This window comes from Daphnia magna, linkage group LG2, assembly GCF_020631705.1.
Source record: "Daphnia magna isolate NIES linkage group LG2, ASM2063170v1.1, whole genome shotgun sequence".
NCBI lineage: Eukaryota > Metazoa > Arthropoda > Branchiopoda > Diplostraca > Daphniidae > Daphnia > Daphnia magna.
The window spans coordinates 2,792,260-2,808,407 of NC_059183.1; the positions used below are offsets into that span (position 1 = coordinate 2,792,260).

Consider the following 16,148-nt stretch of genomic DNA (forward strand, 5'->3'; position numbering starts at 1 on the left):
CTCTTCTGTTCTCTAGATTTTGCTATAGATTTATCGTATCTAGATGTATCAGATGCTGTTTCTCAGCATTTATATGTATCTACAGCCAAAATGCAATCCGAATATCTATATATTCATTTTATTAGATAAAAAAATATTCTATACTTTCAACAGCTATAATATGTCACTTTATTTTAGACAAAAGTACATATACTTCAATTGAAAACAAAGGAACACAAATCTTTCATTTTTTTGGATGGATTCATTGAGGGGACAATTTCAAACATGGTTTCAAGAAATCCATAAACAAATTTCAATTTTGAAGGATAATTGATGTCTAGGATGTGATAGTACATTAGCAAATAACCCACTGATCGTTTAAAAGATTTCGTTTCAGTAAGAGCTACAGCCGAATTGTCGATCTTGATGTAATATGCCCCATTTATGTCCAAGACACCAGGCAACTCCATGTCGCTAGCACGATTTGCAGCCTCCTCCGGAAGAAGAATTTCCTATAGTTATTAGAAATCGTTAGACTGGGAAACACACATTAAAAATGTACTTAATGATGTAACTTGCATTGAATGACTGGTACAGAAGATTCCATCCGTCAGCAGTTGATCCTTTTTTGTTTTGGGACGGTTGTGTATTGGCTGCTGCATGCAGTGTCAACTTTAAGACACATTTCATGCGTCCAGGAATATCTAAATGATAAAATAGTTTATTAATTTAAACTGAATTATGAAAGGATACATTGAAACACAAACCAAAGTTTTCTTCAGCTTCCTCTGCCTTCCTTAAGATATCTAAGACGGCTAAACTCTTCGTAAATTTCTGTTTACAAAATTCTATTATTTTACATTCTGCTTTCCGCCAATTTGAAGCAAAAGTTTCCAAAGTACTCCCTTTTAAACGAAAAAATTCGTCTCTTACCTTCAATAAACAATATTTTATACATAAATAATACACATGTATAGTAGAAATATTACGGCTTCAGGCATGTCCTTAAGACGAGGATATTTGTTCAAAAATACAGATGCGTCAACCTTGCATCCATTTTGTAAGAAAGCCCAGCGGCTTTCATACGTTACTTTCATCAAACGAAGCATTTCGCTGCAATTGGGGTTTCTTGTGTCATTGGAATCTAATTGTGTAAATCTCATGAACTCCTCTGCTTCCCTTATTTCATCTTCCGTATAAGAATCCCCCTCAGGACACAAAAAGACTGTTTTGGGCCTAGAATTTAAATGAATTTAGAGAAACGTGAAATAAAGTAAGAAAAAAGTTATTTGAGTACCGCTTATTTGAACGTTTATCTGAAAGCTGCTTCCTTGTTCGTTTCCCTCTCATGTAGGACTCTAACGAACCTTTGCGAGTTTTATCGTCAAAAAAAAAATCCTTAAATAACACCAAAATTATAAGAATATCATAACAACGAACGTGTCATTTCTCTTATAACAGATTTAATATAAATTATTCATACCCACGGTGATTCAGTGTTGAAACTACCAGCTGATGGAAAGAAAGAGACAATTGATTTGGCCATCTTTAAAATTTCGTTGAATGTAGGGAAATTTTCGCGTCTGAAAAAAAAAAAAGTTAATATGTTTAACAACAATTACAAATACAAATGAAATACTTTTCACAATTTTTCATCAAACCAAGTTCCAGTGGCCTTAACAAGAAAAAAGTGATCTTTGTCAAGGCAACGACTTTTGGGGTAGTCCACTGCTTTGAGTCGGTCGATTATTTCAATAGCTGTATCTCCTTTAACACCAATTCTTCCTTGTTTAAGAATATCATCAACGGGGAAACACGCTGCCTGATGATCACATGCATTACAATAACAACTGGTGTCGTAAACAATATACAGGAATTATTTCTAAAATTACCATGTTACTCTCTTGTCCCGCCTCGTTATTCTCCTGTCCAGTCTCGTTACTCTGTTGCTCTACCTCGTTATTCTCCTGTCCGGTTTCTTTACTCTGTTGCCCGGCCTCGATAATACTCTGATGCCCGGCCTCTTTTACGGTCTCGTTACTCTGTTGTCCGTCATTTTCAGATTGACTTAATCGAATATAGAGAAACTCCGATTGACTATTCAGCATAAACAAAACTTCGTCGTCCGAAAGAATGTCTTCTGAGCTTGTAACGATTTCACAAATTCCGTTTAAGGCAAATGCAGTAGCACCTGGTTGAAACTAGACTTTAACTTCTAAAAAACAACGAAGGAAATATTTTTAAAATACCTTTCAATAGCAGCTCATCCAACGAGGAAACACAAAACATTTTCACTTTTGAATTTTTTTGGGAAAAATTTAGTAGCTTCACGACTTGTTTAGACATCACGTCAATTACACCACTTTTAACTTAAGTTTTTAACACTTCACTCACTATAGAAACTGTCCACAATATAACGTGTTGCTATATGAAATGGTAAAAAAAAAACAGGGGGGCGGACTACTTTTAGTTGGGAGAAATGGGACAGCTGTAATATGAGCTGTATTGCCAAATTTACACGCATAATTAGAATTCGCAATTTTTACTAAAGCTTTTAACTTTAAAGCTTCACACCACCAACAACATGATAGTGCAACCGAATAAAATATTTTCCATTCCTTGAATACATATCGAGTGGGCGATGGTCACAAAGGTTTTCAGTAGTACATAATCTTGTACTTATAGGGTTTCTCGGATTCACGCAATAAGAATGTAAAGGGCTATGAAACTCAACAGTATCAAACAATTTCACTAAAAATATGGGTTTTCCTATGCTTTCAAAAATTACGAACACAATTTGCCCAAACACAAATCCACAATCTCCCCATCCCATTAACAGTACAGTATTTTTCTTATAATCGGTGCCGTTTACAACAACATTTTCCCCAATAGTTATAGTATCCATTAGAAAATCATACTCAGAAAAGTTATCTGCTGTCGATATATTATCCGTCGGGGTATCAAAAGTCCTTTGGGGAAGTGAAATAAAATTCCGATTACTTTTTCTTTGAAGAATTAAAGCAAGTGATGCACATTGTCTCCTATAAGCTAAAGTATGTAAAAGATTTTTGAAATTTTTAATAATATGGGCAGGAACCTTTACAGACCCGTTTAACCGCTCAAAATTCATGCACCAAAAATGTCTTAAGGGTCCATTTTTTTCAATGATAGAAGGATAATGAATAAAAAAATGCATTTTTGGTTTTATATTCATCTGCGGATAACAAGTTTTAAATTTCAAAATAAATGCAGAAATCAAGGAGTCAAAATATGATAACAGGGAATCTGTAAATTTTGGGGCAAATACAAGATCAAATATTTCTTGTAATGTCAAAAGCAAATCAATGTATGGAAATCAAGCCTCGTCATTTTCAATAAGCACACTTAAGACATGCGGTAAATATCGTATCAAAGCTAGATTTTGGGCCGCACTCATTTTTGGTGAGAATCCGTCGCCAGGCTGACATTGTTTTATTTCACATGGTGCGTTACCTTTATCTACAATCAATAAGCTAAATATTTTTGCATATTCAACATTTATATTTGCCAATGATACTTTATTTTCTATTTGGGAAATTGAATGAATTACATTTCCACAAACAAGTGGACCAAAACCTTCAAGGGCGGAATGCATGCAATCATTTGTCCAATTTAGCATTATGTGGAAATACTCAAGGTCGTTCAGTGCGCATTTGGATTTAACACCCCGAAAGTGTGTTCCCCCAGGTGGCAAACTCTCTAACCTTGAAATGTCACACTCATACTGAATTGGACAACGTAAAATAAATTTATCTTCTTTATGATGCCTATGCATTTCTTCACGAGTCGCATAGCAGAGTATACAAAAATAATCACCAGAAAACTCTCTACTAGGCCACAAATCTGGTTCATACCCAAATTATCCGCTGTAAATTGTCCTAATTTTACATATAAAGTTTTTTTCTGCCCGTCGGAACTTTCAATTTCAATTCCATTTTTGTTTAAATCTTTAAGCTCTGAAACTATTTTACTTAACAACTGATTTAATGAATTTTTATTTTTTATGTCATTTGAGTGACACATTGCTAGTAGATGAATATTAGCTAACGTAGCATTGTGGCTCGGAGGTAAAGAGAGATTTGTGAAATAAAACATGCCGCTATTGTGTTTAGACGCTCCTGCCTTAAGCGGATTGGTGATTCCAAGGCCATCGTAAAATATTTGAATATATGAAACAATTCGCCCTGAATCATTAATGCTTAACTCCGTAAACCTTGAACCACTTCGAAAGCAAGAATAAACACCTTCTTGTCCTTGATAGCATTGTAGCAGACATTTTAAATAAAGTGGATCCTTTATCAAAGACAAAAAAGTTTTTTTAATTGAAACGTATTGTGCAATGCAAGGTTTTTCTACAATAACGTGATTTAATTTGCCGTCAACTACAACACGTTCAATGGCATGATAATGTCCGATGACAATGGGTTCAGGTGAAACAAATCGAGGATGATTCTCATATAATTTGCGAATGCGATATTCAAATGCAAAGCCATCAAATACGCTTTGCAAACCTTTAAATTCAAGACTAATATCCATCACTTTTGCTTTAACATTTTCAAGATCAAATGAATCGAACTCGGTTTTCAGCGCCTCACTAAAGTTATCTACAATTATTTCAAAGACATCTTTGAAATATTCTACTACGTCAATTGTTACATTGAATGGGACATTTCCTCTCCCTCTTAAATCTATCACCATGTTTGTTACCGCTCCCTGCAAGGCCATTCTTGTTGCAACCATTTTGTCTTTCAATGAGGGGCGTTTATTAGGTCTATTGTCTATGATTTCGTTTTCGTGCAAACCAAGGTCATCAATTTCTTCACTTTCAGACATAACAACGTCCCCACCCTCTGTATTAAAGGAATGGAATTTTTCGAAGTGCCTACCGTAATTGTAAATGTAGTCGCATGTAGCTTGGCAATATGGTTCACAACAACGAATGGGAAAGTCTAGTTCTCCATACTGCTTATGATGGCCTAAATGAATCTTAATATCCTTTATGGACTTCACTGCAACACATTTTTTACACGAAGGGCAATTAAACATTTTCACTACAGTAAAATAAACAGAATTATCAACGCACAAAATCAACACACGCTGCTATACTGCAAGAGTGATGTTTCAAACTGTTTCTTGGTGTTAGTTCATATTCCCGCAATTCTTTATTTGCTGATTTTGTACCGTCCCCTTTACATTTTTGAAAAAAATTGATATAATTGACAACGCCTTTATTCGTTTCATTATTCACAAATATTCTCAGTCTTTGTTCTTTTGTTCCTGTTTGTACAAAACGAGCTAATGTCAGTTTGGATTATTAACGCTCAGTCTTCACTGATCAATCTGACGCTCAGCATATAACTCGGTTTGTTATTTTCTGTGAACACCTTTATATTGAAACATTATTATTAACTCGTTGTTATTTTTCCCCTGTGTCTTTTAGTTAAAATGTCATCAATTACTAGAATTATCTACGAAATAGAAACTGAGTTTTATGTATATTTTGATAATGGCGATATCAAACGTGAAAAATTGGCTTTACAAGCAATTGATTATGAAACATATCTAGACGCTGGTATGTACCGTAAAAAAGTATTACAAGAATCTTGTACTCATATTCATTTTTAATTTCAGTTAATTTGCATCGAAAGAACTACATGGCCAAGAATTGGATTCATTCCCAGACTCAGTTGCTGCACGAGAAGACCATTTTAAATGAGCAGCAATTCAATGACATTCTCAAGAAACACATTTCTACTCCTAAAACTATCTCTATGAAAGTTCATATTTGTGTGGAAAAACCTAATTCTGGATGGCATAGGTTTATTCCTGAAGAAAGCAGAAAACTGTACTCTTTTGAATTTTGATCAATACATTTTTGTTTCCACTTCACATTTGTGTACAAAATAGTGGTGTGAACTACAAACTATCTTGAATTCAGTTATCCTAACTCAACTCAATCTTCATATCAAAACATGTCAAATATGAAATGTCTCATAATTTTGTCGAGGTTTGAACCAGCAACCTATAATGTCAGAATCTAGCTTGATAACCATTGTGCTATTTGGACCCTCATTTTTATCACATTTGATCATATTAATAGAGGAAAATATGAAGAAACATAAAAATCATTTGAATATCGTTTGATTTTTCAATGACAAATATTATACGATTATTGACTCTGGCTTATTCTCAGTGATTTTTAGTGAAAATTCATTTGGTAACAGAAAATATTCAGTTTTAATGCACCACTATTATTTATTTGAGAAACATACAGGTGATAGCTCTGTCAGAAAAAACTTTTTCAATAGACATCTCAAAATACATACTATGCAATGGGAAACAACTAATCTCTATCTATTAGATTTGATAATGTAGATAAATAATATTTTTCATTTTTTTTTAAATAAACACATTTTTACGTTTGCAATAAACTTGATTATCAAACCAATTCACGCGATATATACTTATTTCATTTGTTGATGTTTCAAAATGTTTGTTTTTTACATCCCACCAAAGAGATGCAAAAAGTTAACATTTTTACCTTTTCTTAACGCAATGTTTAGTTAAATCATGTGTCGTTTAATGAGGGGCGTTTATTAGGTTTAATGTCAAAAGTGGCGCGAAGGTAAAAATGAGAAAAAGAAATTTACTCCATTTGTTAAACTTTGTGTTTCCGTTTTGAAAACATAGAATTTAGAATATTTTCAAAGCATGGTCATGTTTCCCTTTTTCAACACAGCGTTTCTTAGAGAGAGCTTTGTAATGATGGTCGTTTTTTTCTGGCTCGAAACAAGCATTTACCAACTTTAATACGCATTGTGCAAGAATTCATCTTGATGAGTGGAACAAATTTTCAACACCAGGAACAACAAACAACCAGAATTCAATTAAACCCTTCGTCGTTCCCACTTCTTTACATGTTTCCAGAAAACGCCAGCTCGACGATGGGCTCACTCGAGTTGTTGCTCAAGGCAACCTTTCATTAAACATATTGAAACTGAAGCCTTTGCGTGAATGGATTGAGGTATAAAATTAAATATTGATATGACTATAATTACTATTATATTAGACATTTGGTCTTCGAAAAGTATGGTTGGCTTTATTGGATTTACGTGTTCTGCAGTTCTTAAAACCTTCGAACCATTCAGATGTTTTTAGCCATCAGGCAAATGGTTGGAAAGCATACCGGAGAAGCAATTATCAGAGAATACGAAGACGTTTTGAAAGAATGGGGAATACCGATTTCAAAGGTTAAATTTTTAATATAAAACTTTATAACGTCTCAATTCATTTTGTTTTGGTTCATTAGATTGTTCGGGTCGTGACAGATGGTGGTAAAAATATGATTCGGGCCTTAAATCTGAAGTTTCCTACAAACAAGTCTGATCCATCGAATCATTTAATCGTCGACCTATCAGAGACTGAAGCACAGCGGCCTCAGCCGATAATTACTGTTCTGGATGAATATCCTATAGTGGATATAGAAATCGACTGTGACGACATTTCTTTGTGGAATAGAATCGATGAAATCCTGCTCTCCTGTGTTAAATTTGATAGTGACTTCGACCAATTGGATAAAGAGGAAGAAAGTGAAATGGAAGAAATTGATCAAGCACTAGGAGACGGCTTTTTTTACGCTCGTGTAGGGGACAACGATATTATCCACGCACAACAGATTGTTTTATCCACACATGTACGAGCGCACTGCGTGGCGCATTTATTACAACTTGTGATCAAGGACGGTCTAACCGCAATTTGTGTAAGGTTTTTTATTTTCATTCATTATTGCATAATTATTGACTATTATTCCTTTAGAGCGCTGCAGTTGACGCAATGGATAAAGCATTTAGTGTTATCGCTTCGGTACGAAGAAGTGCCAATGATACCGAAATCATTTATAAAGCAACAAAATTGCATCTACTGGCGAAAAACGTAACGCGATGGAACTCGCAGTATTATTCAATAAAGGGTTTCCTAAGAATTTTAGAAATTGATCCTCTGATTCAGACCAAACTTAATGCCCCCAAAGAAAAATCTAATCGTCTTACCAATAGAATGATTTGAATTCTGAAGGAATTAGTCCTGATTTTAGAACCTTTTCAAGAAGCAACCGATGTCTTACAGGCTGATTACGAGACACTCGGCAACGTAATCCCAGCCTACTTGGACCTACTCAATAAAGTAAGCTTGTCAAGCGAGGAAGAAGACGAAATTATCATCAACAATCCTAAATGTCCTTTGGCTGGCAAAATTTTTCACTGCGCAGATCTAGCGGATGCCTTAAAAAAAATCTCTGAAATCTCGAATGTCATATGTTTTGCAAGACACTTACTATGTGTTAGGTAACAAACAAAAAATTGCTTTAATTGTTAATCATTTTTTACAAAACATCTTTTTAGGTGCTGTTCTCGATCCCCGCTTTAAAAAATGCTGGATTGCTGCAACTTCAATGTCAGAGCACGCCCTTTTAAACAGCGTTAGGTTTGAACTAACTTCAAGATATTCAAAGCTAAAAGACGATGAAAGTGAATCTCACAGGAATTCCACTAATGAAGAACAACAATCTACTAATCAAGAGAGTGGCCCGACCCAAAGCAAAAAGAAACGCAACTTTTACAGCACCATAAATACTCCCAAAAGGACCCCTTCAGCTGGAAGTGCCAAAATTCTCGACGAATTAGAAGTCTACTTAAGTGAGCCGAACATCCCAATAGAAGAGTTAGATGATTCTGGTGTCTTGCAACCAACTCGAGCTCTTAAATATTGGAAGCTTCATTCCCACCGTTTCCTTTTCTTGTCTCTTGTTGCAAGAGATATTTATGGTTGTCCTACCTCATACACCAGTATTGAAAAAGCGTTTCCCAGATAGGAATTGTTGTCCCATAGTGGCTCCAAAGCCGCACTAATGGCACCGCTGCGACGAATTCATCCAGTAGATGTTCCAATCCAATCCCTTGAAAAAGAAGTACTTCCGTTTTTCTGCTATGTTTCATTTGACCCCGTCGATGTCCCTAGCCCGTCCCATTTCTTTTCTTTTGGCTCTCTATCAACACTTAGAAAATTTCGTTATTATCATGTCTTTGTTCAGCGTGGGGAAATTTTCTCACTGCCTTTTACGACAGAGTTAACGTTTCTCTCACTAGATGGCTAGTTCAATAAATTTTGTAAGCAGTTTGTATTATTTTTTTGAATAATTTTTTATTTGCTAATTGTATTATCTTTCTTGCTGTAGATTTTTTATTGTTTATTGGTAATTTATAGAAAATTTTGTTTACTTGACTGTTCATCAAACAGTGCTTGGCAACGTTTACGCTCGTTCTAGACTTAGATTGTAGCGTCTGTGTTCTGCCTCGTGTTAGAAATCTGGAAAAGAGTATCTCTGTTTCTTGCTTCAGTTAATGGATATTTTTACTCAACAAGGTATTATTTTTAAGTTTTAAAGCTTATCAGCGGGAGATGCTAGACATGCTAACTTTGCTGTTGAAAGACAGTGCTCCATCCCAACCGGAATTATCTTCCATTACGGAATTATTTCAGTTGCCAATGAAGGATTTGGACGATGCGAAGAACTTTGAAAAGTTACTCCGAGTTCAAAACAACAAATCAAAAACCGTGAATTCGAAAAGTTCCTTTTACTAGTAATGGAACTCATTATCTTTTTTACTGTAGAGGACATTTTTTATTGGATTAAGGGGGACTACGAATACCATCGTTGGAAGGGTCATTAAATCAATCATGACCTACGAGTGTGGGAGTTGTTTCTGCTATGTAGGCCTCAATGAGGATACATTTGCTTTTAAATCTTCTACTATTTGTGATATTGTAATTGGTGAGTAAATTGCATGCTTCAAATGCATTTTTCTTTTAGCTTTCATTCGGCCAAATTAAACAGCTTTTCATATTTTTTACAATTTCAGACGGAGTTTGTGAAATGACCACAAATCCATGACAAGAGATGCAGTGGAGTCGAAGATAAAGAATTGGTTACGTCACTGCCTAAGGTATGCCTTCAAGAACATTGAAGATAGAAAAATTAATGGGGAAGAAGAGCACCGACAAGATGATAGCGATTACAATTGCTGACTAATTTATCATTTTCTACGTAAAGTGCGATTGTTAATGCACTGATTAAATTTCCTATTTTGATTTTCATATTGTACCTGATCAGTTAAACTATTTTTAGTTCCAGATTGTAATTGAATAATTTGACTATTTTGAGTTTCATATTGTACCTGAAGAAATAAAATAAATTTGGGTTTTTTTAGATAAATTACTGAGTCTTTTTATTTTATGGAAAATAGAGGGATTGCCGCAAATTCATCAATATATGTAGCGAAAAAATTGAGAACGAATGAGGATACTATTCGTATACAAGACGTTTATTACGCATCTCACTTGTTCCATTGACATCCCAATTCCGTCCGAATGACGTCCAAGGTCTATCCAATGGGACGAGATAGGTACGAGTATGGGATTTCGGCGAAGCGGACATTACCCGTACGTAAAAGACGTCCAAGGAATGTAAACTTGGAAATCTGGTATGTTCCAAGTACATCTCAGAGGTCTCAAAATGACGTGTTTTGGATGGCTCTGGGACGGCACTGTGTTATCTGGGTTAGTACTCTTAGTGATATCCTAACAGCAAAGAGGGCTCGAACTAAATCTTACTTGTTTCAACAATTAATTTTTCCCAAACACAATTCTATAAATTTTTTGATTGTTGAATCGTATCATTTTAGCCTACAGCGATTAATACTGTGTTGATGGAATAAACAGTGACGAAATTAAAACTGACGTATTTGTATTTTATTTGTATTTTTTTTTAATTTTACGCTTTTTTTAATTTTTAAATTACTGTATTTTATTTGGTATTTTATTTTATTTGATTTGGTATTTTTGAAAAACACTCAGAATTGCATTTTTAAAATCCAGTATTTTATTTTAAAAATACGTAATGTTTTGACAAATACAAAACACTGAATTATATAAACCGATCTAAATACGTCATTTAAAAACGAATAATAATAATAGATCCATTCGTAGAAATAATCGAATCAACTAGTATTACGTTAAATACACAAACTAATTCAACCAAATAATTTTAGTGAAGTATTACTTAACTACAGGTTTGTCAGACTAGAAATAGAAATACTACACTTTACTAAACTTTAGTTTTAAAGTATAATAATTGTTGAATAGTAAGGCAAAAAGTAACTTTACTTTACATAAACGTAATTTATTATCATAAACTAAAAAATTCTTCTTATCACGAGATATGAACCATAGACTTCAATCACACCAATCCAGCGCTATACCACTAGGCTATCCAACACTGCATTCGTATAAAATATTGCAGATTATATAAACCATTGAATACATAAAACCATTTAATGACGGCAACATGCCTACGTTTGGCAACATTGTGATTCTAAAATAAATATTGTTCTGTCAATCAGTAGAATACAGAACAGTTCAGTATATTTGTGTCTCTACATTAAGCACAAGTTAAGTAATAACAAAGTTACCTTGGTCGGGTAAAATAGACTTTATCCCCTATTTCTATGATTTATTTCTAAGTCCTGCCTTAAGGTACCGAAAGTTATTTTAAAATGAATTTCTTTCCAGATTTTGGTATTAAACTATAATAGAAATTTTAGTTTCTTCTTTTAATAATTATTTTACGATTTATGTAAACTTTTTATAAAAAGCTTATAAGTTAATAATAAAATGTGTTTTATTTCTTTACCCGAGCACTGGCATTGCAAATTGGCATCGGTAGAGAGGGGATATCAGCCTGAGGGAAAAAAAAATGGGTGGAGCGAACACGCAGATTTGTTTATTCTTTTAAGTTTGTGATATTTGTGATTAAAAAACAGAATTAAAAAAAATGGACTTCATGGTTGGCAAAAGCTTCACGAAATTAAAAAAGTAAATTAGCTAATTAACGTATGAATAATAAGAAGACAAAGTGTTTACATACATTATGATTGTTTGAGCTACGACCAAATACAATAACAAGTTACGGTTCTTAGAAATAATTGGGAGGAATACTCCCGCTTTGACGGGAAATAAGAGCACTTTTAAAATTTAAAAATGGGCCTATTTCGTAGGGTCCTATTTGGTTCGGGCCTTTTTCACCGCCAATCCTTGCTGGAAACACTGAGTGCGGATAAGTGACCCCTAAAATAATGGAGAAGGCTAGCAGAGGAGACTGAAACCATCTTAGACAAAGCCGGTTTTACCTATTCTCTCACATTCCTCTACAGCGATAGAAAAAAAAATCAGTCTTTATCTTTTTTCCCATATCCTAATCTTTTAACTTCCGTTAAAAATAGAAAAATCACCAGGTGTTTTATTTTTGCGTCTTTTTTCCCCCAACCAGGGCCAAATTGGATAAGCACGTTTACCGGGTTGGGCATATTATTTTTAGAGGATGGGACCGAACATAAGTAACCAGCTTCTCTTAATCCAATTTTCAATTTGTTGTTTTCTGATGCCCATTTAACTTAATTTAATTTATCTTATTTAAAGTAATTAACTAGTTTGAAACTAGCATTTTTACAGGGCTACGAACCACTTGTTCCGCATCAATCTTCTTGTAAACCCATAATTTACTTGAACTTTGACCCCAAATTTACAATTAAATCGATTTTAAATCTGAATAAAACGAGTTGACTATTCTTGGCAACTCGACTCAGTCTGGTTTTTATATGGATCAACGTCTTGCCGTCTTAAGTATGGAAGTAGGTCACAGCCTAGGCCGTTGTGTATATAAACCCGTGGCTCATACACTGTTAAAAATTATGCCGAATACAGTACATTAATCTTACCCATACATCGGAAAGGCTACCCGAAAATTGGAAGCTCTTGCTTTTTTTTCGGGATGTTGATTCCGAAACGCGGAAGACTATTCCGGTAATAGAATATGCCTTTACTGAAGTAGAATTTTAAAATTCAATTTACGGAATTATTTATTACCACCCAAGAAGAATATGATATTTGGAATACCATAATCCGAAAAACGAAATGAAAATTTAACTCTATTGAAGACGTTGTTATTCACTTTATTTCTCAATAAAATAGACGAAAGTACGACTAGCAAACAATAGCATTCTCTTCTTTAAAATGTTAGGAACAACATACAAATGATCAAGATTCATGTTTTCTGAGTAAGATCAACAGGAGTATGAAATTGAAATGATGTTGGGCAAACAAATTTAAAGCGGTGCGCAAGAGATTACCCGACAACGTTGAATATTAAAGCAGCCACTAATTACACATTTATTATTTATTCCTAACTTCCTAACTACCTGTCTGACTGAGTAGAAAAATTAAAAATCCAATTCCCTCCAAGAGTCAGCTTTACACGCGATGTCTAGGTGGCAAAAGAAAAGAAAAGCTATTAGAGAAACAGATGCTGAAATGGCAGTTATTCCCTTTAACACGAAAAGCGTTCAAGTCACCAGCAGCAATCTAGTAAAACAGTGAATGAACCTCATCCGTGGTCTTTACAAGAGATGAATTGTGGTGGATTAGTCGACCAAGCTGAGGTATTTGGCTTATTGTTTTAGTTCTTTCTTAAGTTTGTTAAAAGATAAAACTGATTTTTTATTTAAGGTGTCCAAGACCATCCATTGCTGTTGATTCTCAGCAAGGTCAGTTAAAATTGTTAACTTTGGATCCTAATATAACTTCATCCAATATTGTACACAATAAAGTTTTGATTACGGAAGAAGATTGTGAAGCCAACATAGACTATTCCAGCAATTCATTTGGAAGTTCATACGACAAGGTTAAAATATAATGTAAAGGTAACTCAAATCAGATAATAATTTTTGTTTATTAATGTTAGTTGGCAACAAATGAAGTGCATTCAACGGTCTACCTTCCATTGCTTCGTGTAGCATTCTATTTGGGAAGCCGTCTAACAAAAAATGCTTTAAGCCTAGTGTTCTAACTCGACCAAAATCAATTGAAAAATGGTCCAATCGATTGATTAATTATATAAAAAATCTTAATCGAATTCCCATCGACAAGAATTTTTTACCATCGATTATAATCGATTGATTAATTTTCTCAAGAATTATAACCGATTAAAATCGATTAAAGGAAAAAAATTAAAAAGTTTTACAATCGATTATAATCGTGTTAATGCTTAAGGAAATTCGTTTATTTTTTAGACTGAATTGAATAGTGAATACATTCTTATTGGTTTTGAAAGTATTCGTTGACAAATTCGTTATCTTGTGTACTATAACTTTAATTGTCACTCCAATCTTCATCTTCTATGAATACTACGACTTCTTCAGTACATTCAGCCTCGGGGACGGATTGAGCGACTTCTTCCACTGTGCTCATGGATCCGCGCAGCGGTTCCTGAGACGACGACGAGACATTAGCGTCCTCTCTTCCCATCAATTTGATCCCTGCTCGCAACCAAGACCGAAGGCACATACAGGCCTCCATTGTGGTTGGTTTTAAACAAAACCTGCTTATGCCAAGAAGATCCTTTCCAGAGCTGAATACACGTTCACTAGAAGCGCTGGTTGCAGTGATGGCCAGGTAGTCCCGTGCCATGCAGGAGAGACGAGGGTAGCATGTCATGTGTGCTTTCCAATATGACAGGTTGTCATAACTTGCATCTGATGGCTTGCGAGGTTCAGCAAGGTAGTCCTCAAGTTCGTCTTCAAGGCGAGCTCGTTTCTTCACCGAATATAGGTCAGAAAGGTATGCGTTCAGTTCTGTATCCTTGGTGCCATGAGAAGTCGAAGATAATCCACTGGTGATATTAGGCGTAGGAGCAGGGTTATTTTTGTACTTTCCCCAGGCATTCTCCATACTGAATTAAAACAAATTTAAAAAATTATACTTGGGAATAATTGAAAATGTACAGCATTAAACTTACGCTGGCAGGACAAAGGTTTTAACCATGTCAATATCTGAAGAATCACCATCGCCAGCTTCCCATCTTAAGCCTGTAGTGAAGTACTCAACCTTCAATCTTACGTCCAATACAGTTGATACTATATTAACTGATGTGAGCCGCTTATAGTACTTCTTCAGCTTTTCTGTTGCCGCAAGAGCGGCCTCTCTAGATTCCATTGAGTGGCCAACATCAAGATTCCATTTTTGCAACGACATCAACAATTTCGTAAACAAGGGAAGGACTGCCCCAAGACTGGGGTATTTGTAGTCTTCCAGAAAACGAGTCGTAAGGGCGAATGGGTCCAGTAATTTTACTGCTTTTTTTATCTTTTCCCACTCTTCTTCATGAATCTCCGAACTCTCTCCATTTACGCTGTGTTGTAGTTGCATCTAATGCTCTTTGAATTTTAATGCCTCTTTAAAGGACATAAAGAGTAAAGTTCCACCTGGTTGGGACGTCACGAAGGGGAAGTAAGACTCGAATGAAAGGGTTGTCTTCTCCAGGAGACTCTTCATCATCACGGATTTCCTCCCCGATATCAAAATTATCAGCAGCCAGTACTGACTTAAATAATGCAATCCTCTGAGGTGAAGATCGAATTTCAATTGATAGGTTCTTCAACTATTAGCAATAAAATCAAACGTTACTTTTATATTTGAGTCTAAGTAGAACAATGGAAACTACCTTTTCGATATTAGGCTTGAGACATTCCAGTGCGTCTTGAGATGCTAAGTTGAGGATGTGTGCGAGGCAGCGAATCCAATTTTCTTTTTCAAATGGACAATCAAAGTCTTTTGTTAGACGCGCAAGCTCTTCGATAAAAGTCCCGTTGCTGCTTGCATTATCCGTTGTCACGCAAAGAAGCTGTAAATAAAATGAAAAGAATAATGGCTTAACTAGGAAAATAAAGGATTGATAGGACAATCTGATCTGAAGGAAGTAATCATAATGTGTGGTTCAATAAAAAACCGTGTAGATGGTTAGGCTTACTCTGTTTCGAAGACCGAACTCGGTAAGGATGGATAAAAAGCAATTGGCAATATTAACTCCAGAATGATCTCCTCTGAGCTCCCGAAATCCGAGAGTGACCTTCATCATCACGAAATCAAAGGTCAGCCATGTGACTGTGACAGCCATCATGGCCAAATTATTGCCAGACGTCCACAAATCTGTGGTAGCTGAAACCATCCCAATCGACCTTCGC

The 16,148-nt window shown here is 35.0% G+C and overlaps 4 protein-coding genes and 3 long non-coding RNA genes across 7 annotated transcripts; 4 read left to right on the plus strand and 3 right to left on the minus strand.

The window, feature by feature from the left end:
* Window positions 1–194: 194 nt before the first annotated feature.
* Window positions 195–1,372, minus strand: LOC123469807. The gene is made up of 5 exons (XM_045169138.1): window positions 1,277–1,372; window positions 969–1,215; window positions 747–912; window positions 559–683; window positions 195–491 (listed from the first exon to the last, which is right to left on the minus strand). Exons 1-5 carry the CDS (start codon window positions 1,327–1,329, stop codon window positions 195–197), a joined length of 888 nt encoding a protein of 295 aa, XP_045025073.1. The 5' UTR covers window positions 1,330–1,372.
* Window positions 1,373–1,456: 84 nt separating this feature from the next.
* On the minus strand, window positions 1,457–2,429 carry LOC123469607. The gene is made up of 4 exons (XM_045168661.1): window positions 2,229–2,429; window positions 1,872–2,170; window positions 1,626–1,801; window positions 1,457–1,562 (listed from the first exon to the last, which is right to left on the minus strand). Exons 1-4 carry the CDS (start codon window positions 2,323–2,325, stop codon window positions 1,457–1,459), a joined length of 678 nt encoding a protein of 225 aa, XP_045024596.1. The 5' UTR covers window positions 2,326–2,429.
* A 1,288-nt stretch (window positions 2,430–3,717) lies between these two features.
* On the minus strand, window positions 3,718–5,142 carry LOC123469608. Its single transcript, XM_045168662.1, has one exon. The coding sequence runs from the start codon at window positions 5,062–5,064 to the stop codon at window positions 3,718–3,720; it is 1,347 nt and encodes a 448-aa protein (XP_045024597.1). The 5' UTR covers window positions 5,065–5,142.
* A 141-nt stretch (window positions 5,143–5,283) lies between these two features.
* On the plus strand, window positions 5,284–5,905 carry LOC123469808. The gene is made up of 3 exons (XR_006643172.1): window positions 5,284–5,380; window positions 5,459–5,590; window positions 5,650–5,905. It is a non-coding gene; the product is annotated as an uncharacterized LOC123469808 (long non-coding RNA).
* A 2,073-nt stretch (window positions 5,906–7,978) lies between these two features.
* LOC116936789 lies at window positions 7,979–8,902 on the plus strand. The gene is made up of 2 exons (XM_045169139.1): window positions 7,979–8,360; window positions 8,418–8,902. Exons 1-2 carry the CDS (start codon window positions 8,324–8,326, stop codon window positions 8,885–8,887), a joined length of 507 nt encoding a protein of 168 aa, XP_045025074.1. The 5' UTR covers window positions 7,979–8,323; the 3' UTR covers window positions 8,888–8,902.
* A 439-nt stretch (window positions 8,903–9,341) lies between these two features.
* LOC123470132 lies at window positions 9,342–9,841 on the plus strand. Its single transcript, XR_006643643.1, has 3 exons — window positions 9,342–9,438; window positions 9,510–9,630; window positions 9,688–9,841. It is a non-coding gene; the product is annotated as an uncharacterized LOC123470132 (long non-coding RNA).
* Window positions 9,842–13,639: 3,798 nt separating this feature from the next.
* On the plus strand, window positions 13,640–14,325 carry LOC116916384. The gene is made up of 3 exons (XR_006643255.1): window positions 13,640–13,673; window positions 13,737–13,810; window positions 13,871–14,325. It is a non-coding gene; the product is annotated as an uncharacterized LOC116916384 (long non-coding RNA).
* The last annotated feature ends 1,823 nt before the right edge of the window (window positions 14,326–16,148 follow it).

Bases quoted from the DNA above. Each gene is read 5' to 3' on its own strand.
- LOC123469807 (XM_045169138.1), bottom strand. From the start codon at position 1,329: ATGAGAGGGAAACGAACAAGGAAGCAGCTTTCAGATAAACGTTCAAAT. The intron at 684-746 runs GTTTGTGTTTCA...TTTATCATTTAG, and splicing joins GGAAGCTGAAGAAAACTTTG to ATATTCCTGGACGCATGAAA. The intron at 492-558 runs GCAAGTTACATC...TAATAACTATAG, and splicing joins TTCTGTACCAGTCATTCAAT to GAAATTCTTCTTCCGGAGGA.
- LOC123469607 (XM_045168661.1), bottom strand. From the start codon at position 2,325: ATGTCTAAACAAGTCGTGAAGCTACTAAATTTTTCCCAAAAAAATTCA. The intron at 1,802-1,871 runs GTAATTTTAGAA...TGTGATCATCAG, and splicing joins CGGGACAAGAGAGTAACATG to GCAGCGTGTTTCCCCGTTGA. The intron at 1,563-1,625 runs GTGAAAAGTATT...TTTTTTTTTCAG, and splicing joins ACTTGGTTTGATGAAAAATT to ACGCGAAAATTTCCCTACAT.
- LOC123469608 (XM_045168662.1), bottom strand. From the start codon at position 5,064: ATGTTTAATTGCCCTTCGTGTAAAAAATGTGTTGCAGTGAAGTCCATA.
- LOC116936789 (XM_045169139.1), top strand. From the start codon at position 8,324: ATGTCATATGTTTTGCAAGACACTTACTATGTGTTAG. The intron at 8,361-8,417 runs GTAACAAACAAA...ACATCTTTTTAG, and splicing joins AGACACTTACTATGTGTTAG to GTGCTGTTCTCGATCCCCGC.